Source organism: Corvus cornix, chromosome 11 (genome assembly GCF_000738735.6).
Source record: "Corvus cornix cornix isolate S_Up_H32 chromosome 11, ASM73873v5, whole genome shotgun sequence".
Classification (NCBI taxonomy): domain Eukaryota; kingdom Metazoa; phylum Chordata; class Aves; order Passeriformes; family Corvidae; genus Corvus; species Corvus cornix.
The window spans coordinates 9,597,833-9,622,630 of record NC_046341.1 but is presented as its reverse complement, the minus strand read 5'-3'; the positions used below and the strand labels follow the sequence as shown (position 1 = coordinate 9,622,630).

Below are 24,798 nucleotides of genomic sequence, written 5' to 3'. Positions count from 1 at the left end.
TCCCAAAAGCAGTGGTTTTGTCTTTAGCCAGTAAAAGTAAGCAACAGAGAAATAAAAATGCAACAAATACAAAGACTATACTGTCTACTTACTGTCTTTCCAGGTGCTTTTCTTATTCCCTACATTCTCTTCTTAATCATTGCTGGAATGCCCCTGTTCTATATGGAATTAGCACTGGGACAATATAACCGAGAAGGGGCTGCCACTGTGTGGAAAATCTGTCCAGTTTTCAAAGGTAAGTGTCCCTCTGCTCCCTTGAACAGCACCTGAGGGTGCCACACACGCGTGATCACAAACAATGTAAAGATCTCTCATCTTTCACAGACAACCTGGTACTTGGTGACCTTTCCCCAGCCCCTGAAGTCAGAAGTCTTTATGTTACCGCAGGTGAAGCACAAAATGGGAAAAGCCAAAGAAACAATCTTCAGGGTGATTGCAACAGAGGCCAATGAGCAGCAGCAGTTCAGCCCTGCCCTCCCTCTCCCCTGTGTACTGGAGTGGGAGGAACTGGGTATCTCCAGGTGGAGGGAGGGGTTTGCCAATCCAAACATTGGAAATACCAAATCCCACCCAGGTCAGTTCAGCCCTATCCTCCCATTGACTAAGATAATCACTACTCCATTCAGGGCATGGAGCTTTCTCTGCGTAAGTCAACATACCACAGTGGCTACAACACTAAAATGGAGTTGTGAAGACTGTAGGTTTGGCCACTAAACTTGTAACATCACAGGAGTTTTCTGTGGTATCTCTGTACCTCAGTTTTCCTGCCTTCAATAAACTGGGAGCAATGATTCTGATAGTCTTTGTAAAGCATTTTTCAGATTTAGCAATGAAAAACACTTATTAAAATCTGAACATTATTACTATTGTGTGTTTTCCACTAGGATTAACTCTCCAGCATCCCTGAATAAAAGGCTGTGGCGTGTTGTTTGTGCACTGAGCTACAATCATTCTGCAAGGAAAAAAATAGGTTAGGTGCTTCAGGGTGCTTGGCTTTGATCAGGAAGTGATCAGTGTGTGAAAGAAGCCATATGTGTTCTGTACATGAAACAAGCATTTGTTAAGGAACCTCAAGAATTTTTTTAAGCATTCCTTGCCAGCAAAAAATATAAGTTCCTTTGTATGTATACCAGATTGTATCTAAAATCTTATGCAAAAGCCTTTTCAACACAGAGATATCTGAAATTAAACCAGGCAAGCTCAGCTGACCTTAGAACCTTAAAATTCAGATCATGTTCATCCTGGGACTCAGGAAAGCTGAGGAGCTTAACAATAGCAATCCAAACTTGATGGATCCGCTGCTTGGATATAGGTTACACTGAGTAAATGTTAGTCTTCTTTCTCAAAATACAGCTTTCCTCTTCAAGCAGTCTAGAGCTACACAATAAGAAAAGTGAGGGAGGTTTTTCTTCCCAGTCAAACCCAAAACTCACAGCAAAATCAGCGATATAACAAAAAATAAATAAGCGAGCTAATAAAATAATGTGCTTCAAAACTTTAAAATTAAATCATACAGATTTACCCTGCCCTTCTATAATCCCAGCATGGGAGATAAAATTCATCCCTGCACCCGGGAACCTGAATACCCTTGCTCAATAAAAATTTCTGTTGGTATTATTTATATACCTTTGGATGACAATGAGGATTTTGAAAACCTAAAAGTGAAAATTAGACCTTCAGGATCTCAAAGCATTTGAGCCAAATACCACCGTGCTCAGAGGTACTCCGTGTTGACTTCAGGATCAAAAAGATTATGAGAAAGGAAAATAGAACTTATTTCATGTATATTCTTGTTGACATTCCAGCTGAGTTTTTAAGCTGACATTTTCAAGGTAGACTAAACATACATTACTGTTGATTTTTAAGGTTTCATATTACAAGGATATAGAATAGCATGAGTTATTTGATTCTCAAAAAGTAATAAGTATTGAGACATATTTGCACCTCAGTATAAACTCAGTACATTTAAAGTTTTAGTTAAAACTTCTGATAACATGCAAACACATTTTACTGCTAATGCTTTAGAGTTGTTTCTGGGACAACTCAAATCTCTCACTCAAAGGAAAAGTACACAGTCTACACAAATTTATAACAGCTTCTCTAGATGAACAGCACTATAGTACTAATTTTAGCTATGAATATTATTGCTATGAACTCTAAGTACTCTACTTCTAATGAGATCCTATCATAACACATGCAATTACAAATATACCCTGTAACCTTTGTAACACAGTCTGTTTTCATCTCTGCATTTTTTTTCCACGGTCTATTTTAGACTGTGGGTGGTGCAGCATTACTTTTAAGAAAACCTAGAAACATAAGAGCAAATTCATTCCTGAACATTCTTAAGATCACAGAGAAGAGCCATTTAAAACACATTTGATCCTGTATTTTTTAGTCTTGATATGAAACATCTCTCACTGTCCTCCTGATTTGGAGGAATTTCAGGAACACTTTTTTTAAACAACAATCATCTAATTTGAGTACTTCATATATTATCCATACTTAGTGTTTTAGCATTCACCTTAAGAATTATTCCTTTGGGGGATTCCTCCCTCCTCTCCATTCTATTGATCATAGTGTATCACTAGAGTTTGAGTGTTCAAGTACTAGATTCATTTAAGAACCAAGGATTTAAAAATACTATTTCATCTTTACTTTTGCAATTATTTCCCCATTGTTAGGGATGAGCAAACTGGTTTACAGATTAAAAGCCTCCTGCAGAGCAAAGAGTAACTTTTGTACATGCAGCAGTCTTTGAACTGCCAACTCCTTCAGGGTCAGCATCTGTTCCTTATGCAAATTTTAAACCAAGGATTAATACCCAGTGTTTGCTACTTCCTTATAAGTAATAAGAAAAAGAAAAGCCTAATAAGAAAGCCTAATAATCTCCAACTGCTAGGCCTCCAATGCAAAAAATTAAACTGCAGAAAATTAGAATTAAAGGTTTGCACTTAGTCACTGTGACAGTACAGTGATGACATTCATAAGATGTAGTCTCTACCTGTTATATGCAGTACATACAACTTTGAGGGAGGATTCAGAGAACAAAGCTGCATACACGGTAAAGGAGGAATGATTGAAGTCAAGGCAAAGCAAGATTCCTGAACAATTCTGCCAACCAACTTTTACTGGGCTCCAACATTAGTACCAAAGCTTCCTCCCAAACCACTGGAAAATGTCCATTTTCATGAGGAGAATGTGCCCTTTCTGGGGCTGTCTTGCTAAACGGGCCCTCCAACCACACTTCACGATATGCAAAAATACAAAGCAAACGTTCAAAGTCAAAAGAGAATGCTTACACTGGGAATTCTGTAATCCTGGAGAGACAGTAAATAGGACTGAATGTCACACACAGCTTAACCCCAACCTGATATTCACCAAGATTTACTGGCATGCCCAAAAACCACCTGGAGACCCTCAGTGGAACAGCACAGACTGTTTCATGCATGATTTGGAGCCAGTTACATGCTGATGGAAGCCAATCTAGAGAGCAGTAATGGGAGAGAAACAAGAGAGGGATCAGTGTCTGTTCCAAACTAGTTCAGGGTGGGAATGTGAGGCATAGGGAAACTTCATTTAAGTGTCGAGCTTTACTTTTCCAAGAGAAGTTGCCAAGGTCTCTGACGTCATGAAGATGAAATTACTTTCGCTCCTAACATGGGCTTGCAATCTTCTGCATTGGAAGCAAATCAGCAATGGAGTTGTACAAGGACAAATTTTGACATTGCACTGCTTAATTTCTTTTTCTGACAAACAACTGGATTTGATAAAAGCCAGTCATTTTCCAGAACCATTTCTGTAATTTTTTGTTTAGAGGTCAGGGATATTGTGTCCACATATGTGTATGCAAATGTCAAAAATTCCTTTTATTGGTGTGAAGAGCTGAAATGAATTTGCAATAATGTGTGGCTGAGTTTAACTCCAGTGTACACTGTTGTGTATACTGTTGCATGTCAAATGCAATGTATAATGCAGTTTTCCTTTTTCTTTAGGTGTAGGCTATGCAGTGATACTCATAGCTCTTTACGTGGGTTTCTACTACAACGTTATCATAGCTTGGTCTCTGTATTACCTATTTTCATCATTCACATTTGAGCTCCCCTGGACAAACTGCCACAACAGCTGGAACAGCCCAAACTGTACAGATCCCAAACTCTTCAACGCATCAGTGCTTGGCAATGGTACTAAATACTCAAAGTACAAGCTCACTCCTGCAGCTGAATTTTATGAGTAAGTGTTGACTTGACTTTGCTATTTATTCAAAATTCTATGTCCAAGGGAGTTTCCTCTTGAAGGTAAAATAGTTTGTATTCAACCTCTAGAATGAGCATCATAAGACTAAGGTTAAAATGGAGCTGTAATGTTGGTCTGTATTCCTGGGTGACTAAGGCTTTTGCCTCTGTGAGTTTTGGTTTCTCCTGTACTAATGCAGTGCTTTCTATTGAGCAAAATGGAATTGGACAAGACACAAATCTGCTCTGATGTGCCACTTTTTCTTGCACCAGCTTTGCCAGGGCAAGGAAACACAGCAATATTCTGACAGAGATGACTGCATGCCAAAACTGAGCTGAGTTTAAGGCTTTAAAATAATCATTTGTTCAACAGATTTGGACTGTTTCTCTACTTGCAAAATATTTCAGAGCAACAGCAGACCTCTGTGTGTTCCATTGCTTCAATAGTTCAATGAAGTGGGATGAAACACTGAGCAGGAGGAAAGAGCCAAGTTATAGAAGGACAGGCTTTTACCAAATCCTAAGCAAAAGTGTTCTACAACACGGGCCAAGACAGGCAAAGGCACACTCAAATCAAACAGTTGGAATCACACCCAACAAGGTATATAAATTAACAACCAAACTATAAAACAAAGACACCAATCTCTGTGTAAATATTTTCATTGTGGACTTATGGGGGAAAATGGGATTTGATTAGGAGAAAGAAAGGGGGATGAGCATCAGACTATTGAATCAGCTGTTGAATTAATCTGAATAATCAATTAATAAATATTTCTGTGTTTGGAATAGAAGGATATCAGGGCACACACCTGCTAAGCAGATAGTCCAACCCTGTAGAAATAAAGGGAAAACACTGTTACTATAAATAACCTAGTGTATGTTACACCATGCCTGGTTACAGTAGGGATCTGGGGGTCTCTTTATAGCTCTTTAACATTTGTGGCCACTGTTTCTTCTCTGAAGACAGCATGGTGAAAGATCAGTAGTGATACAGAAACTGCTGGCAGGGGTTTGGGTAAACTAAACACAGTGCTTTGAAAACAAGATGGGGGGTTGAGTTCAAAGGAGCTCACTAGAATGGCAAATAATGACAGCTGTAAAATCTGCTGCCCTTACAATGTGCTCACAACACAAATGTAAAGACAGATCATTCCTAGCAAAAGGTTATATATGCCTCTAGTCAAAGAACTTGATTTGACGGGAACTAGAAGAAATTATTCATTCAGCATCTTAAGACTAAGAACTGCATCTTTAGAGAATATTAATTTGAACAGCACTTTAAAAAAGGATTTCTTTAATTTTCTTGTGCTTAAGCCTTAGTAAAGTAAAATGCAATCCCTATATTCTTGCTTTGCCTTTTTATTATTTAAAATGGTTCTGTGGAACTTCTGCTATCACATCATACTTGGGTAATGATTTTAACTTTGTAGTGGGTGAGGTTGTGGTAGAATCAATTCATTATGTTTTGATTTAGTTCCACTGGCCTGGGGAACAGCTCAATTAATGATTGTCTGTACACTGAAACTTGAAATATTATGGTTATTTTCTCATCATTAAGTAGATTCAAGGTGCAGTTTTCAGAAGGCAAAAATGAAAAGGGAATTTGACGTTTCGTTATGCTTTGATCCCTGAATTTTGGGGCTGTAATTAAGTCACTAGGCCCTGTACTTATTAGCGACTAGATTACACTGCAAAAGTGAGAAGAGTAACCACTTACTTAAAACAGTCTACAACATCTGTGTTCTCAGCTGTAAAAACAGGGAATCACAAGGGGCATTATGTTCACTTAGCCAGTATTTGGATGAGCTCATCAGGTCCAGCTGTACAGCTCAGGTGTGGACCCAAACTTGTACAAAGTCTTAGTGTATTCAGATCCATCCAATAAACAAAATCAGAAAACAGTTTCTTTTCTTATATCAAATAACCTAATTCATGCCCATGGTCTTTACAACAGGGAGAGTTGAATCTTCAGATTATAAAGTTTCATATTTAGTGCCATAGTCAGGAAATGGGAAGTGATACAGCTTAAACTTGGTTCTCTAGGTTGTGTAGTTACATCAGAACACTCACACACAAATTTTTGGCCTCTGGTGGGCAGGCTGAGGGGGAAGCAGGGAGACCAGAAACACCAAACATTTCTTTTGCAGCTGGAGAGTTACTGAAAAGAGGTACTTCCAAGACAGGCCTCAAGGAGAGAGCTGGTGTGATTATCCTGAAAAGAAGCAGACACTTCTCATTGGGACATAATTCCTTCACGCTAAGTTGGCCTGACCATGAATTTAGAGTTGATTATTTCCTAAAGCCCTGTAGCTGCCAGAGCTGACTGCCTCTATCTCCACCAGCACAGGGATAAACTGTAGGAGGAAGTGGGAGTACTGTGATGTGACAGTTCATCAAATACTACAAGAAAGATACCTCAAATTCAGCAGAAATATGCTGGTTGTCACTACTGATATTAAGTGAGAAAAGGGAACACTTGCAATCTAGGCCAAATCTATCAGCTGCCCAGTATCTGGCCGTGAGGAAAAGCAGAGAGAAACTTCTAAGCTTCAGACTTAGAAGTAATCATTTGAAGTTGAAAATTCCATGCCAAAGCAACAACAGAAGAACTTTGAAAAACATATTTGGCATTTGTTTTCAAGCCTCAAGAGCTGGGCAGAACTTAAGGTTGAAGTGCTTCTACACTGAGGCGTTTTAGAGAGTTTCATTTTACTAAGTCTGGTTTCAGTTGTAGAGGTTTAATTCAGGCCAATGTGTCACTGATGTCATGGGGACAGCTTCTTACCACAGGAAGAAATGGGATCTCTGCGGTACTTCATTAGAGATGGATAAAATATTTGTACACTGTAATCTTGGCAAACCAAGCTAAAATCTAATAACAACTGGTGCCTTTCTGCTAAGTAATAGCCAGACATAAGAGAAATCCAGTTAAGAATAAAATGTCAACTCCACATTTCTTTAGAGACACCCATTACTTTAATTTCTTCCCTCTTCAGTGGTTTGGAAAAGAACCTTCTATCCTTTCCACACATGTTAAAATAATTCAATATAAACCTCTTTTTTGGAAGAACAGAAGTACATCACTGCAAATAAAGTTCCCCTATCCACTCCATATTGCTCCTATTTAAATACTTTGTCTGAACACAAGCATACTTTATATTTGTTCTCTCCATTCTTGTGTCTGGGAAAAGTCTGTTACCATTTTGCTGCATTTATGCTGACAATTAAAAAATACCAGTTTGGAGGAACAAAAGCACTATTCTTCTCACAAGGTACTGTGCCTGCAAAAAAACATGATCTGTTGTAGGAACAAATCCTGGCAATTTTTTAGACAAAGCTGTGAAATAGTCAACAAACATATTGGGCTACGGCCATTTCCCTCTGACAGCACTTTTTCTCAGGGCTGTAATCCATTCTTTCTGCATGAGAAATTTTACACGGAAATTTTCATGCCAGACTCAGTAAAGGAAATTCACAGAATTCAAAGTCTGCCCAGCTGTGAGCAATTGCAAAAAATCTACCTAAGAACAAGGAATAAAACCAAGATTCAATCATGGCAGTTTACATTTGTCATATTTGTGAACATCATATTTATGAAATTTATGAGTGTGTGAACCAAGAATGTCCTTGGAAAAAAAAACCCATTTGTCCTTGAAAAAAACCCCATTTTTCCTTGAAAAAAAACCCTCACCCTATACAACAAAGGTTACTTTTATGGACCAATAGGTTTGTGCTTTGGGGTACAAGTCTTCGCTGGAAATGTCACCCCAGGCAAAGGGTCCACATAGTTCAGTATCACATCAAAGGAGTGATCAACACTGTATGCTCCAAAGATGCAGGAACCTGTCCCCATTAAACAATTGTGAAGCAACTTCTCCCAAAAGAGAAAATACCACTTCAAAAGTCAGCATAAGCAACTCTGCCTGTAAATGCTTACAAAAACTGAATCAGGCAACAAGAACTAACAAGAGTGGATAGCCCTATATTCTGCTAATCACATCTGGTCTTTCCATCCAGCTCTTCTGAAACAGTAAATTTTGGAGAGCCATGAATGTGCTGAAGTGGGGCACAGTAGCAGAGGAGGTCAGAATTGCTAAGTTAGTGAGAAAATGAAGTTTTCAGTGCATTGAGATAAACATTCTCAGTATTATCATGATTCAAAAAGAAATAGCATTTCACCTGCAATGAGGCAACCCTGGATGTACAGACAGACTGGGACATGAGTCAGCAGTGCCCTGGCAGCCAAGGAGGGACATCCATGTCCTGGGGGGGAACAGGCCATCAGGGGGCCAGCTGGGCAAGGAAGGGGATTGTCCTGCTCTGCTCTGCGCTGGGGTGGCCTCACCTTGAGTGCTGGGGGCAGTTTTGGGCACCACAATATAAAAAAGATATTAAGATGCTATAGAGCATCTAAAGGAGGGCTATGAAGAGCATGAAGGGCCTTGAGGGGAAGCCATATGGAGGAGTAGCTGAGGGCACTTGGTCTGTTCAGCCTGGAGAAGAGGAGATTGAGGCGAGACCTCATTGCAGTTACAACTTCCTTGTGAGGGGAAGAGAAGGGGCAGACACTGATCCCTTCTCTGTGGTGACAGTGACCCGAGGAAATGGCCTGAAGTTGTGTCAGGGGAGGTTTATGTTGGGTATCAGGAAAAGGTTCTTCACGCAAGCTGGTACCTGGCCACTGGAACAGGGTCCCCAAGGAAGTGATGACAGCCCCAAGCCTGACAGAGCTCAGAAGTGTTTGGATAATTCTCTCAGGCATGGGAGATGTGGACATCTCTTGGAAATGTCCTGTGCAGATGTAACAGTTGGACTCAACTATCGTTGAGGGTCCCTTCCACCTCAGTATAGTCTGTGACTAAGTACAAATAATAACTTATTATATGCCAGCCAGGGTGCCACTAGTAAATTATGTGATTCCCAAAATCTAGCTTGCAGTCCATTACACAGCTCCATTCTCCAACACAAGAGGGAGCTGAAATATCTAGAGAAAAACCCAGATGCTGTTGCATCCCCCTGGCATCCCCCTGGATTGTGCCCAGCGCTCCAGGGTAGGGGTGAGGCACACAGGGCACATGCACTGCACCTCAGATGACTCAGCTGCTCTCCTGTGTGCTGGGCTGTAGGACAGCACTGTCCCAGAGCCAGGATATCCTTCAGAATTGCAGCTGTGCCTACTCAGAGCTCTTTACAAAGCACCCAGAGGCACCCAAGCAGCTCAGACAGCGGCCCCATGTATGGCAGAGCTGGGCCTGAGCCAGGCTACCCTGTGGCACTTCATGTGGAGCCACTCTGCTCTCCCTGCACCGCACCCCCAACCCAGAGTCACAGTCAGGAGACCCTGGTGTCCAACCTGCATGGAGCCAGCTCAGGCCTATGGCTTTGTACCACTAGCTCTGCCCCACTGCTGTGTGGACACAAACTGCCATGAAAACTACAGCTGAATGTAAGCAGTGCTATTCGTGAAATAAAAATACCTGGAACCTGGCAAACTCTGCAAAAGGGCTCTATCCACATCAGCTGGATAAAGATATCCTAACCTTCCACAGGTAAAGGAAAAGCACATTTCATGCTCTGAAGATAACTGGCAGCAATGATGACTGAACTATGGTTGCCCAAATATATAACACAGAAGATGCATGTAGAAGATCTTTCTAATTGAGCACAATTATCATGCTTCAAATTGCCTTCTAAATTGAGTATGCAATTTAATTTCTATAGATTGCACATTGTATACACTGACAGTTCTTTTAGCATCTTCAATCTACAACTTGCATTAAGTTTTAAATCATAAAAACATAGTCTAACTACCAGAATAGGGAATACAGCTTGGGACACCAGGACTATACTTATTTATACCTTATCCAGTTTGCTGATTCTTAGTTTATGCAAGCTATTTGGATTTGATCTCATAGATATGACTACTAACTTTTAGAAGTACTTAGGCATTCCTAGAAGTACTTAACATGTTAACTAACAAACACATTTGTTAGTTAACATACTAATTTACTGATAAGTGATGACATTTTTGAAATCTGACATTGCATCTCAAATTTATATAAATGACACCCTTCTATTGAACACATCAAATTCAGGCAAGTAACTTTTGCTTCTAATAAAAAGAGAAAGAATGAACCTATAGAGTTGTGTAAACATATTTGGACTGAAAATGAAAATTATAACTGATTTTGGATTGAAAAAATGAGGTCTACTCCAAGACCTTAAACTTAATCTATTTATGCAAAACTTTCTAAATTTCTAAAAGACAATAATGTTAATCTGACTAGAGATGAATAGTACATAAAGCTCCTTACCAGTCTGACAAAAACATCCCAGAGAAGTCTACACCTAAAACTCTTAAATCCTGTTTTCCGGCTATAGATTAAATGGTTTGGATTGAAAATGATACAGAGTAATTTTCAGATCACAACCCTTGGCATTTCTTTTTTCCTGGTTTGGTTCCCTGTTTATGTGCAAATATTCATCCCTTCCATAACAAATCTGTTCTAAATTGCTCAGAGTAGAGACAAAGCACACATTTATAATAATCCTTATTTTACAGATGGGAAAACCAAGACACAGAGAAGAATTTATTGGTTCCAGCATTTCCTATTATTAGAACTATGACTGGGTCCTTCATTTACTGAATCCCACTGAGCAGCTGCCCCACTGCCTCCTTAATAATTTGCTCTTAGTAGGGCTTATGTGTGAGTACCAAGCCTGTTGGCTGTTCAGGGTCTGATGCCATATTAAAGGGGACAAAGACTAAACAGAGTCAGTGGCACTAACAAACAAATCGCTGTTTGCAGATTTCGGTGGAGGTGAACTATTTCCCTTTAGCTGAATGCAATGTGGAAGGCAGGAACTGGTGCCAGCATTCTGGGGTGACTAGGAGAATCTTCCCAGCAGAGAGCATAGGGAAGGAGAGAATGAGAAGAAATTTCCCAAGAGAGGAACCAGAATGTCTGAATGCAGCTTCAAATTGAGAGCCCTTCACATTCCTGCCCCTCCTGCAGATAGGCAGAAAGACTCTTGGAACCCAGATGTACAATCTCAGAGTCATTGCAAATGTCATTTACACTCCCTTACATGGGATGCAATCTTAGTATAAACCAAGTTCCTTTGCACAAATCCCTGATTTCTAGATGTCTAGTTGACACTAGTGCATGTTGTTTGATTCTTGGTGCTGTTTTAATTAAATATTTCTAGAGCTCTGACTAGAATAACAGAAAGCTTAAACAATTTATTAGCTGCTCTTGCATTTTGTTCAGCATAATAAAATAGATTCCTGTTTTACTGTCAGCTCTGTTAACGTTTATTCTGTCTTTTCCCCCATAACATTCTCTTCTCATTTTTGCACATATTTCTCAACTACTTTCATTCTTCTCAATAACAACAATCTGCAAGAAAAACACTAACTCTAGTTGTCTTACTACCAGTGATTTTCCTTTCTTTTTGACTCATGTGAATTCTGAGAGTTTATTTTGTTAGCAGAATTGGACAAACATCTGTCTACTTATGAAGCAAGAACAGAAACAGTTCAAAAATACAGCACTTCTTCTTAAATATGAGAAACTAGAGAAGCAGGAAGTCAGCTGTTCACTGATCTAGAATCACAAAATAATATAGGTTGAAAGACATCTCTGAGGGTCATCTAATACAACTCCTTAACCAAAATCAAGGCTATCTTAAAAAGTAAATCAGTCTGCTCCAGGTCTTCACTAGCCAGGTTTTAAGATCTCCAAGGACAGAGATTCTGCAGTCTCTCTGGACATCTGTTCAGTGTTCCGAACTCCCCATACAGTTCCAGTGAAGGAAAGGGTGTTATCATTATGGCACTGTGGTGTAAACAGACAGCGATGGGCCCGTGAGACCATACAGGCCTTTTGGGGAGAAGCACAACACAAAGCTCCACAAAACACCTTCACTGACTGCCACTGATGCCAGTAGGGCAACTACTGCTTCAGTGCAGCACCCATTCCTGCTGCCCACGGCGTGGGAAGTGCAAAAGCCTTTTTCCCCCAGTGACTTCACTTTGTTTCTGTGTATCTGGTATGTAGGCGAGGAGTTCTGCACCTGCACGAAAGCCGTGGAATCCACGACCTTGGCTTGCCTCGCTGGCAACTTTCCCTCTGCCTCTTGGTGGTGGTAATCATTCTTTTCTTTAGTCTCTGGAAAGGCGTGAAGACTTCAGGAAAGGTAGAGCTAATATTGTCCTTCTATCTTGACTACATTTTTTTGTCTACCTTAAGAAGTCTCCTAATTTTAGAAAACAAGAAAATAAGTCACTGATTTTGAGGGATTCTCAAGGACCAAACTATCACATTTTTTGTGTGATATTCCAACTGGAAATTTTATTAATGCATTATTTTCAATTCAATATTAGAGGTTTCATCCAGCAAATGTTTTGAAATACTCAAAATTATCTTAAATGTGCATCCTATTCTTAGCCAAATGTACTAATGTTTCAATGCTGTAAGAGGCTTTGGTTTTATTATATAAAATGCCATGTCAAGAGAAATATTTGATGAAAGTCATTTGAAATCACTCTTTGACATCCCTCAGAAAGTATCTCAAAAGAAATTCTAGCATTGGATACACCTGGGAGCTTTTTGTACATTTTCATGAAAGTATCACCTAACATCATGCAATGACTGCACTTTTTAGTAAACAACATAGAGATGAGGAGCTAATCAGCAGTCTAACACACACTGACAATGTCTTCTGTCCATCAAAACAGTCTCCTACTCGTATCTGTAAACCTATATATGAAAAGATTCATGACGCGTAACAGCATTTTCCCTCATGTCCTAAAAAGAGCTTCTCCATCAAACTGAACGGACTGAACCAAGAAAATGCCATCTGTACTTACTACATGTTCTTAACTCTTCTGTAACAGCTGATTTGGGATCTCTGTTGTCTGCAGGTTGTTTGGATAACAGCCACTTTGCCTTATGTTGTATTATTTGTCTTATTAATACATGGAATAACCCTGCCAGGTGCATATAATGGAATAAATGCATACCTGCACATAGATTTCAGAAGATTAAAAGAAGCCACAGTAAGTGTACTCTTCTGTTCTCATTCCCTAATTATTAAACCTGTTGCCCTTGTTACTGAAACTGAAACTATTACAGGTAACTTCTGAAATTAAATAGCCATGCTTCTGCTTAAGCACTAGTCCACTGTCTCTAACAGTTTAACTTTCCAATACTCTCCAAAACAGAACTATCTCACACTGAACCCAAACAATTCAGACCACAAAACACCTGTGTGAAGGCACTTACAGGTGTGGCAGACCCTAACAACAGTCCATGCTTTGACTGCACCCAGTAAACTGCAATATCCTTTATACAGCAAAATGGAGTCATGCAAAAATTTTGTTCTCAAAAGGCTAAGAATTCCCTCAAGAAGAAAATCTTGCTTTCTGAATTGCTAGCTTAAATATTAACCTAGAAAACAAAAATCCTGGCCTATGCAAACCTTGCTAAACATATGAAGTCAGGACTAACTCACCTAATCAAACCATGGTTCTTCATACAAATAAGATTTTCAATAGTATGGTGTTCTTATCTTACTATTGAAAGTAATGTACATTTCACTGTGTCATTGAAAAACATTAACATTAATTAAGTGTATCCAAACCAACCCAATTTGTGGAGTCACTTGGAACTAAGACTTACTTCATACATTGTAAAGCAAAACCTACAAGTATAGTCACTAATACATGAAATTAGCAGCATTTCAGACTACAAAGAACAAAGACTACAGAGATATTTTACCCCTCTACTATTCTAAAAACAGCATAAATAATTTACAAGACAGTAGTATCTCTATGGATGGGTCACAAGGCCATTCAAATGGTTATAAATCTGAAAAGAGACAACATCATTTTACTAGAAGGAATTGCATCATCTTGAAAAATTGCAGCTTTCAGAAATGTCTGCAGTCTGTCCATAGTTGCACTGTACCTTTCCTATGAATCCTACGTTGATTTTTCCTGAATTATTAAAAGACCTCAAGTGTTAGAATACATATATTTTTTATATTCTTAGCCAAAAAATACTTTCCTGATTTTTTAATAATAAATTTGAAAATGGGCATTTCTTATACAGCAGAACTAGACCCCACATCTATTTTGGAACAATCAAATCAAACTTCAAATATGGGATTTTCACCTACCTTTGCCACAAGGAAATAGCCACCCCATTAATTCACATTTATGCACACACACAAATACAAATATGCAAAGATGAACAAAACAGGTGCTTATATTTTTCTTATATATTTTATATAAAAACATCACAATTTCAACTAGATGTCTATGGAGCTGTACCAGCTTGTACCAGCTCAGAATCCAGGCTTCCATATCTGCCTTCTGCTTCTGAAAGGGTATTCTGTGTGCTGCTTTTTCTTGGCTTAATATTTCTGCAGCTGCTATTTAGATGACCCTAAAGTTATTTATTTGTAAGACTAAATTTTTTGACAACAACAAAAAGTTACACTAGAATAATAAAAGACTGAATATCACTTATGCTGAGAAGTGCCACTAACTGCTTTGTCATGTCAGCCCTTCCCCTCTTGGAGACTGGGATCCCTGCTGCTGTAATAGCCTTGTGTGTTTAATCTTTGTCCTCAGGCTCCAAAGAATGTAATCCCACTCCATTTCTATGTCAGTGCATCCCTGGACGTGACTGATGATTTTTTTATTTCTTCCAAATGAAGAATCTAACAAAGAAACGTCCTAAGTCACAAACAGTTATGACCCACAAAGGGCTTTGCCAATGCTCTTCTAAAAGCCCTTAAATCACTGTCAAGGTGTGCCCCACTTACTGGAGCCACAAACTGCACTGCACTGAATATGCACAAAAGTTAAAATGGCATAAACACTGAAGAAAGCTGGAAAGACTGATGACTGCCGACTGTAAAATGTTTCTATTTGGTTTTTTTTAATACATATAAAAACAATATCCTATCATAAAATATATTAGACTATGCATCGATCAGAAGCCGTGAAAATGAGAAATATGAGCAGGAACTGCAGAACGAGCCCTGCTGTCTTACATCCTGCTTGGTTAGAACAAAGATAATGTTTTGCATTTCATCTTAATTGCAACGGAATTTCTGGTTTCTGCCCTTCTTTCCCTTCACCTTGATCGTCTCAATTTGTTTCCTAATCAGCTACTATGAGCCAAGACTCTTACTCAACAGATACTTCAGCATGTGCTTAAATCCTTTGGGAGGCAGCAGGTGCTCTCTTACTCGAGTCAACAGGACTTAAGCACATGCTTAAGGGTGCTTGAATAGTAAGAAAGGGTGAGTACAACTGCACTGGCAAGATACAAAAGATAGAAACACTAAAAAACAAGTGCCTTATGGTGGCAGTAAGCAGATCTGGTTAAACAAAATTGATGTTAAAAAATTTCAGGAATTTTGTTAGCAACAAAAGTTACCTGATTCTTTTTAAGAAACAAGAAAAAATATAAGTGGCTTTGCATCCCTCCTTCTGCATTCTTATCCACATAAATGCTTTTCAGAGAGTACAACCCTATTTGATTTCAACCTTTGTGTGAAAATAGAATATTAAGATGTAACTGGTATATAAAAAGAACGAATAAGCAATTAAGGTTAAAGGATTGTTTTGTTATTCATTGAAAGAAAAAAAAAACCTGTATGAACTACCATTTGAGAAAATCATATCCTCCCATCCACTGGTTAGCAATAAAGACTTCACAGACTGCTCTTCATATTATCTTTCAAGTAATCAACTCTCCACAGTTCATAAAATTAAGTTTTTCTACAAACCCAGAGTACCATAAGTGGTTCCCAGTCTCCAGCAGGCAACAGTTGAAAGCATCTATCATCTATGTTGGGAAAAGTAGTGATCACCAGCGTAAGTGCTTTCATGTATCATGTCAGCATGGGATAAGGCACTCTCTTCCTTTCCACGAGGCCAAATATGAAAGTGTAGCACTAAAATCCCCATGCAGATGGAGCTCATAAGTTGCTTAGATCTGTTAGAAAGCCGCTGCTGAATAGATCTAATATATCTGATTTTGTAGAGATGGGTGAATGAGGAAATCCAGAGCTTTTCATAGTTCTTTCAGAGTTCTTGGCAGATTTAATCAAACATTGCAGATCTCATTTTGAGAAATGTTGAATATTATTCACACCACTGACCTCTGTTGAAGATGCTCATTTAAGTATTTCTGTGTAAGAAGAGAAAAGGGGAAACCCTCATTAACCGAGGTAGGCTATTTTCAGGTTTCTGGTTCAGGGAACCAGGACTGTGGCATTGTTCCTGACTGGATGAATGGATTTTGGTATGGAGGGACACTTTAGAAAATGTTATAGCTTTTAAAATGTTTTCCTTAGTGGACCATCCTTAAAATGATCAAGCTGCATCTAAACTGAAATTTAATGGCTATCACAGAAATAATTCTTTCTCCAACTAAGCGAGAAAGCTGAGAGATCATCTGCATGGTTCTGTTCACAGCACATCAGTCATGCTTCAGCTCCTGAATCAGGAAAGTATTGTGTAAAGTGCACTAACAGTCACACAAAGAAAGCTCTAGTATGGGAAAGAAAATGTCCTTTAACTCTTGACCCATTAACTATTTTTGGTTTTCTGGTTGTACATTCCAAGCTAACTTGGAACAAGAACTATTGGAAGTATATTTCTGTCACCCCAGACAAAAACCCTGCAATCATTTCAGTACTGGGTAAAATCTCAGAAGTACATGTCCCACTGCACAGCCCACCAGGGCAGCAGTGTGTGTGTGCACTGAGGACTTGCCCACTGCTCCAGCCCCACCACCTCAGGTTCGGCCATTCCAGACCAGGGAATGCTCCATGTGACACACTCCCATCAGCATGAATGCCGATTGTTTTCCAAAAGCCAGTTGTCTTGCTTTTCTCCTGATGTATCCTTGTGGACTGAACTGACACTGGCAATGTTGGTGTCATTATGCAGGTATGGATTGATGCAGCTACTCAGATATTTTACTCCTTAGGAGCTGGGTTTGGCGTTTTAATTGCATTTGCCAGTTACAATAAGTTTGACAACAACTGCTACAGGTAAGAGCTTATTCTTCCATTACTGCTGCAAAATTATACTATTTTATTCTGACTGCAGCTGAAATAAGTATTAAGCTATCTTTTTATCTTCAGTCATATATTAATGATGGTGAGTCTTGTGTAGACATAGTAACCAACCCAAATCTTGAAACACTGTCTTCCCGACTGAAATTTTAGTAACAGGAACCTGCCAAGATATCTGCTCCACTGCAAAGCAGAATGGGATTAGGTCTGGACTTTAGACAGCTGTGTAAACTGTGCTGGTGTTTGCCTTTCAAAAGTACCATTAAGCGCAACAGTGAACACAGGATGAAATCTTATTGGTCCAGGAACTAAACACAGAAAGATTCCAGCTTCCAGAAGGGTTTCTGTGCTTTGGGATTATATTTCTGATATTTTACATTGCACTCCAGTTTGGGAATGCACTTTAAATCAAGTCAGTCTGTAAGTGTTTTGCTGAATCACCACCATGGAAATTCAATCAGAATCGCTGTGCACCTTCAGAGAAATTCCAACATTTAGATGTTCTCTTAACATTCCAATTTGGAATGAAAACAAGCATCACTTTTCCCATGAAATATAAATTCAGAAAGTACATGTATTATAAATCCATTGTGAACTGAAGGATCGGGGGAAAAAAATATTAAAGACAATCCCCATCTAGTTCTCAAAGATTTTTCTTACTGGGCTGTTCTTCTCTCCATGCTTAGGGATGCTTTGCTGACTAGCACCATTAACTGTGTCACAAGCTTCTTCTCAGGATTTGCAATTTTCTCCATATTGGGCTACATGGCTCATGAGCACAAAGTTAAAATTGAGGATGTAGCTACTGAAGGTAGGCAGTTAATTTTATATTAATTTTACCCCTTTTTGCCCACCATTTGTTTGCAAATGTGTTTATATTTGTTTCCAACAAGTGTGTGAAAATCTCATGGAAGTAAACTGAATTAACTTACTTGAAACTAGAGCCCTGTGTTTAAATCCCTTGTTGAAATGTGAACTCTAAATGGTATTGATTCACCTCACCTCTACTGAATTGAAGTTCCCCAGCTTCTTGCCACCACAGGTTTTGCCCATTCAACAAACAGGTATTTACCACTGGATAGTAACTTACAAAAGTGTTGCTTTTCAGTGCCACAGGGACTGGTTTTGATGGTTCTGCTAAGCTCAGCTCTATAGCCCTTTCACTGAGAAAAGGTCACCCATGGTCTCAGCTCCTGCACCTCTCATCACATCCAGGAGTTCACTTGCGGAACAGTGCCACATCCACATAATTCCTTCCCCACTACAAAGCTGAAAAATAACTAGTAAGGTTTTAAATCCCATAAAAGATTATTTGAAGTGGAAAAGAATAGGACAGGGGTTTTTTAATACCAAACCATCATGAGTAAATAATTAAAAGCATTTTAGATATATTTTGGTATAATGCAAATTTTGTTTTAACAGGTACTCAGAGTGTGACAAGGACTGAAACAAAACTTAGTCATGATTTATCTTATTAAAATGAACACTTTTTTGAAGATGAGAAACATCATTTAGTGACACCTTTTTTTCCTCATTCCTATTCCAGGAGCTGGTTTAGTTTTCATCCTGTACCCAGAGGCAATTTCAACTCTTTCGGGATCTACATTTTGGGCTGTGGTGTTCTTTATCATGTTACTTACTCTTGGCATTGACAGTTCTGTGAGTATTTTTTCTTTCTAGCCTTTACATTGTTCTTTTCCTGTTATATTCTGTAACTGCAGAGGCATCAGAGGGTTACATTTCAAATAAACATTCTGTGCATTCCCAAAATCTGTTTTCACAGTCACAGACAACACAGCAATACTATTACTCCATGTATTATAAAGACTCTCAATCATTAAGAGGTTTAGGAAAAGATTAAACCTTTTACAATCCAGTAAATATTTACTCCCTGCTACTTTTTTATGACCTTACAGAGGGGCTGTTCATCAACAGTTATTATATTTAAAGGTATGACCCAACTGAACTATTACTACTATAAACCTGCAAAAAGGTTTTGGAGCCCTGCTTGCAAAACACAAGACATTGAGTAGAGTGGTTTCTAGAAAGGATTATAGTATACGTGCTGAAATCCATTAATCTGCTCAAGACAGACAGTGCCTGAAGGTACTCCCATTGTTTTTCTACAAGCCATGATACAGAATTTCCTGTAAATTTAATCACAATTTTAAAATCACGCCAGAATATTTCCATAGTGGTTTCATTTTCCTATAATCTTACTGTTAAATTTCTAGTCTAACAAGTGTATTTTCTCTTTCCATAATGTGATAAATTTTACCCCACCATGATATTCAGGATCACAGAAACTTCATCCCAGAAAACATTCCAAGTCCCCAAACAACTTTTGTACTGCTTTGTTCTTGCCAAAGAGATATCAAGACATCCTGTTATATTTAGCTTAAAGGTTGATTAATTTCTGGAAAACCAAATATGGTCTTCAAGGAATAGTGAACCATGGACAAACTTTCATCCTCTATAGGTAGGGGTTTCTTACTATTCCAAAGCATAGAAGTCTCTTTTGAAGTTCAGAATGTACAAAGTTGACCTAGGAATTTCTTCCTGGAAATGGTAAAACACAGTGTTTTCATTGCTTACAACTTCAGGAAAATTCATTCCTTTTCAAGGACAAAAAAGGGAAAGAATGAACTGACATGGATAAGAGCAAAACTAAAAAAAAAATGAGGTTGCAGCAGGAAGCTTAGATAATCATTGGCAAATAGCTGAATGAGATCTTGTGGAGTGAGAGCTGAGCTGTAAAGGTCAGATTAAGGTCTAAATATTTCCAAAGTGTTTGGATTTTTGGATTCCAGCTGAGGTTCAATGAAGTTTGTCTATATAGACTACTATCTGGATCCTTAGACAAAAGTTTGAGTGAGGATTATATCTGGGACTGTAGCTTGACCATTTTTCAACTGTAAGCAAATATGACGGATTGAAATGAAGGCTTCAATGAAGGGTTTAGCACAATGAAAGGACATGAATGAGCAGTAGGAAAAAGGCAGAATGAAGTAGAAGAAAATTCATGCTCAGAAGTGTCTAGATCCACAAGACTTAAATTTGCAACTGCAGTAAATGTAGGGCAATGTAAAGAAACATTTGAGTGTCAAAGACATGGGGCTTTAGATGGCAGAACACACTTTTCCTACAAGTGGAGAAAACTCTTTCTTCCGGAGCTAATTAAAATACAGTGAACTAGTGAACAGTGACCAAGTTTAGTTCTTTCCTTCTAAACGGGGAAAGATTTACTGGTTCAAGATCTATCAATTTCCCAAAGAAAACTCGGGTCCTGCAGTACTTTTTATGGTGAGAATTCTCTGTTACTGATTTCAACCAGGAATATTTTAATCAAATGCTTATAGGAAAGGGATGGGCTATGTCAGCACCTGCTTGCCAACTATTGTACTGCACCAAGCTCTCCAGGTCTTGCTGTGGTCTTTTAGCATCACAAAAAGCATAGAATGAAGCCTCTTCAAAATATTAAATAAATTTGTTTACTATGACAAAAAATTGAAATTAATTTTCATAGCTTTTTGTTGGAGTGGGGGCAGAATGTTTTCATTAATGGAAAGAAACTAGAATTCATAAACACCTACATAATCCAGCAATTTAAATGAAAACTTGGAAAGTACCTTTCCTGTATTGCAAAACAATGGCTAATATTCAGCATTAACTTCTTGAAAGCAAAGTAAAATTCTTTCATGTTGTCACCAAAAAAAAAATTACATCAAGCTTCCTTTGTAGTAATTCTTCCAGACCTGTAAAAACTTCTGTCAAGCTGGATTTTGCTAATCAATGGATAAAGTGAATCTTTGTTCAGTATACTTCTTTTACATGCTTGTTGTGCCTGTCTTTATTTAAGAAATATCTTAAGGAGCTTAGTTACTTATGCTAACGGCTTTTCCCCCAGAGTTTATTAAAATGTGTATTCTTTTCTCCAAAGTACTCTCTACTTATTGTTCTGTTGAGTCAGCAAAGAGGACCGACAGAGGATACAGCTATGGAGGCAACAACCACTGCTCTTGATGCCCAGTTCCCCGACTCAGTCCTTTACCAGAAGAAAATAAAGCCTCATAACAGCAGTGACTTACAGCTGAAATGTTAGAAATCAGAGAGTAGTTGGGAATTAATTACACAAACTGCTTTGCATTCTTCAGTCTGTATTTCCAACAGTCAGCATTTAACCAGACCTCTTGCCTTCCCTTCCTCAGATGGGTGGGATGGAGGCTGTCATCACTGGCTTGGCAGATGATTTCCACCTTCTGAAGCAGCACAGAAAGCTCTTCACCTTTGGTGTTTCTTTTGGCACTTTCCTACTTGCCCTTTTTTGCATTACCAATGTAAGTACAACAATTCCATCAAAATGTTACCCTAAAAATGCCATTAACCCTGTCAGATGAAATATGGATAGGTTTAGACTACTATTTTTATTATAAATTTTAGTTCTTAAACAACTTCTGTTCAGATCATCACTTTCAATCTTACATATATGAAGTTTCTCTGGTTTTTGGCACAAGATCATTTGCTATCAATCAAGCCTACAAGTCTTTGTTCCAAAGAACTCTCTGTGCTACTGCTGGGTTTGTTGGGTTCTGTGTGCTTTCTTCTGTGTTTGTTTGGGGTTTTTTTTTGTTTGATTTTGGATTTTTGAGTCACATTAGATGGAACTGTGTAGAGTGCTTATTCCTCTGTGAAGAGCTAACTATTTCAAGTGACCAGACCATCTGGCTGTTCTCTTCCTGAGGAAAATAAGAGACACTCACTTCTTGTGAAAGGAGTGTAGTGATGATAATGATCTCCTCTCCCCACCTTGTTTCTTAATATTCCTTCATGTACCTTAAATCTTGACATCTTTTAACACCATATAAAGCACACAGAAAACTTACCCTGAACATCTAGTAACCTGTATTTATCACTACCATCAGACTGAATGTTTTGCCTCATATGGTTTTTGACAACATATTAAGCAATGAGAATCACATTGTTCTAGGCTGGAGAGAACTTTCTCTTTTTTGACCATAAAAAAAGCAAAGGGACCTGTTAGCAAAGATGCCAAAACTGTCAAAAACATCTGAAACTTGAGGAATCCACCACAAAAGCAGATGTGCTGAACCTCTCTCCATTCCTAGAAATGGTTTCCACATCTATTATTAAGATTACTGAAATGGCATAAGTTTATAAATAACTAAGTTCTTTCTACATTAAAATACCCCAATATTTTCACTCCAGTTTCCTCAAACTGAGAAACATTTGAGACTCTAAAAATAGATATATCATTTAAAATACCTATCCTTTTAATACCGTAGTATTTCTATTGATACCTAAAAACTAAACATCCTCTTGTTTATTCAAAGTTTTGACTGGAATGAAAGTTCCTGAAGTACAATATCAGAATAAATTCAGTGTTAAGAACCTGAACAGGTGCCAGTGGGTGCAATTCCACTGCCTCCAAGTGAGTTATAGCTATTCAAGATAACGACCTAACTCTAGCTTTCAAATAATGGCACCTGTTTAGACTTCAAGTTTACCTCTCCAGCTGGAATTCACAAAACTGTCCAGAATTGTCCAAATGTATTAGTTCACATAACTGAGGAACAACATTTCTAATGCATAAAAAGTAAAAAGAAAAAATCCTTGTGAGAACATCACATGAAATTAATTTGATTTTTTCCCCCTGAATTTTTAAGGCTGTATTTTCAAAAGTAGCTGTTTCTGAAACAAATATGTTTCTTACAAAATCATATTAGTAACTCACTTTGTTAAGTTTGATTGCAAAGGCATTCATTTGCAGCAGGTGTAGAGCAAAAACAAGAGGTCAAACTCAAATGTCATTCCATATGCAATATTTTCTAACAACCAAAGTTCATTCTATTTCCGGACAAGTCCCCACAGAATTAAAAACCTAGACATGGCCTAAGTACTGGTCTCCCTATTTTTGTAAATATGCACAGCTGTTTCAGAAAAACATCTTTAAAAAAAAAAAAGCAACTGATTACAGAGACTAAATCACCTACAGATCTAAACAGTACAAGTGCTATTTATACCACGGGTGTTAAAAAACACAGAAAATAATTTCTTTGTTCCTCTCCTTCTGAACAGGCATAATCAGATTAAGTTTGGGTGTAAAAAGACATTTTAACAAAAATCTACTGCAACCACAAGCATTTCAGTTGTTTACATGTGACAGAGTTTCCTGAAACATTTTACCGGGTTCATTTTGATACAAATCTGAATCTGATGATTTTCCATTCCTCTTTAGCCCAAACTCCATGAAATGAGCAGTAATTTACACAAATACCACCACATTGTAAAACACAACAAAAAGTAGTCACATTGCAGCTAAAAGAAATACCAGTGAAACAAGACTTTAGTAAATGCATTTCCAGTTCTCAGTCATGAACCACTGAAGCACAAAATGTGCTGTTGTGCAGGAAGACAAGGTTTGCTGTCTCCAGTGAGCAAAGGTTTGCAAATACCACAGCCCAGAGACTAAACAGGGCACAGCAGCTTGTTGCTGTGCTGGTGACAGAATTAACATCATCTTCTGCCTTTGGAGGAGCAGTGGGCAAGAGAGATGCAAGCAGTCAGGGACAAGGAGACATCAGACCAACACTGCAGATTCACTGGCCTGCAGAACAAGTGGCCTTAGGAACAAACTGACTGATAGTGGCCTATGGAAACTCTTGGAGTGCTCCATGCCTGCCTTTAATTTAGGAAGTTTGTCATTAACTGCTGTAGACATGTCCTGCCCTACAAGCTGCTGATCATTTTCCCAAACTTCCACTGAACAGGAGTGCCAAGAGAACTCACTAATCTAAGCTGGGGTTTCTGTTTCCCAGTGAAGTGAGGACGTGTGTGAAAAGAAGCCTCTTTAGAAGAGTTGCAAGTCTGATTCCACTATTTTGTATGCAGCTATGAACCTGTGTCTGCAGCATCAGATCTAAATTTAAATACTTGGGTTAAGATAATGCTTCAAGTAAAGCAGATTTCTGTTAGGTAGATACTAAACTACGGAGATGATTTTATTTGTAACTTTGCCTTGTGGCATCTTTTAACTCCCTGTTGCAGGGCGGAATTTATGTGCTCACACTTCTGGACACATTTGCAGCTGGGACTTCAATATTGTTTGCTGTTCTAATGGAGGCAATTGGAGTTTCCTGGTTTTATGGTAAGCACTTCCTTTTGCACGTGCAAAAGCTGTTCTGAAATTCCAGGTGCTCATGACAGGCTTACACATTGTTTTAAGGGAAAACAGCATAGCCTTCTATACACAAAACCATAACAAGTCAGGTTTCATAGAGTGATTTTCACCTGATTTATGAGCAGTGACAGGAGTTCAGACATTCAGTGGGCCAAGCTTTGATACCCTGCACAAAGCAAAGCAAACAGCCTTGTGAAAGGTACTGTGATGGGATGGAAAATACTTTTGCCAGTATTTTACAATTCTTAGTATTGCTGATGACTT

The 24,798-nt window shown here is 38.5% G+C and overlaps 1 protein-coding gene across 1 annotated transcript in view; it reads left to right on the top strand.

The window, feature by feature from the left end:
- The window catches only part of SLC6A2 (solute carrier family 6 member 2), a 62,485-nt gene that overhangs the window by 21,631 nt on the left and 16,056 nt on the right, over nucleotides 1–24,798 (top strand). Inside the window, exons 2-10 of the mRNA XM_039558503.1 lie at nucleotides 105–235; nucleotides 3,996–4,233; nucleotides 12,296–12,434; nucleotides 13,162–13,296; nucleotides 17,209–17,312; nucleotides 18,023–18,147; nucleotides 18,883–18,995; nucleotides 21,545–21,673; nucleotides 24,402–24,501. Of these exons, the coding sequence (XP_039414437.1) occupies nucleotides 105–235; nucleotides 3,996–4,233; nucleotides 12,296–12,434; nucleotides 13,162–13,296; nucleotides 17,209–17,312; nucleotides 18,023–18,147; nucleotides 18,883–18,995; nucleotides 21,545–21,673; nucleotides 24,402–24,501 (1,214 nt within the window). The remainder of the gene's footprint in view (nucleotides 1–104; nucleotides 236–3,995; nucleotides 4,234–12,295; nucleotides 12,435–13,161; nucleotides 13,297–17,208; nucleotides 17,313–18,022; nucleotides 18,148–18,882; nucleotides 18,996–21,544; nucleotides 21,674–24,401; nucleotides 24,502–24,798) is intronic.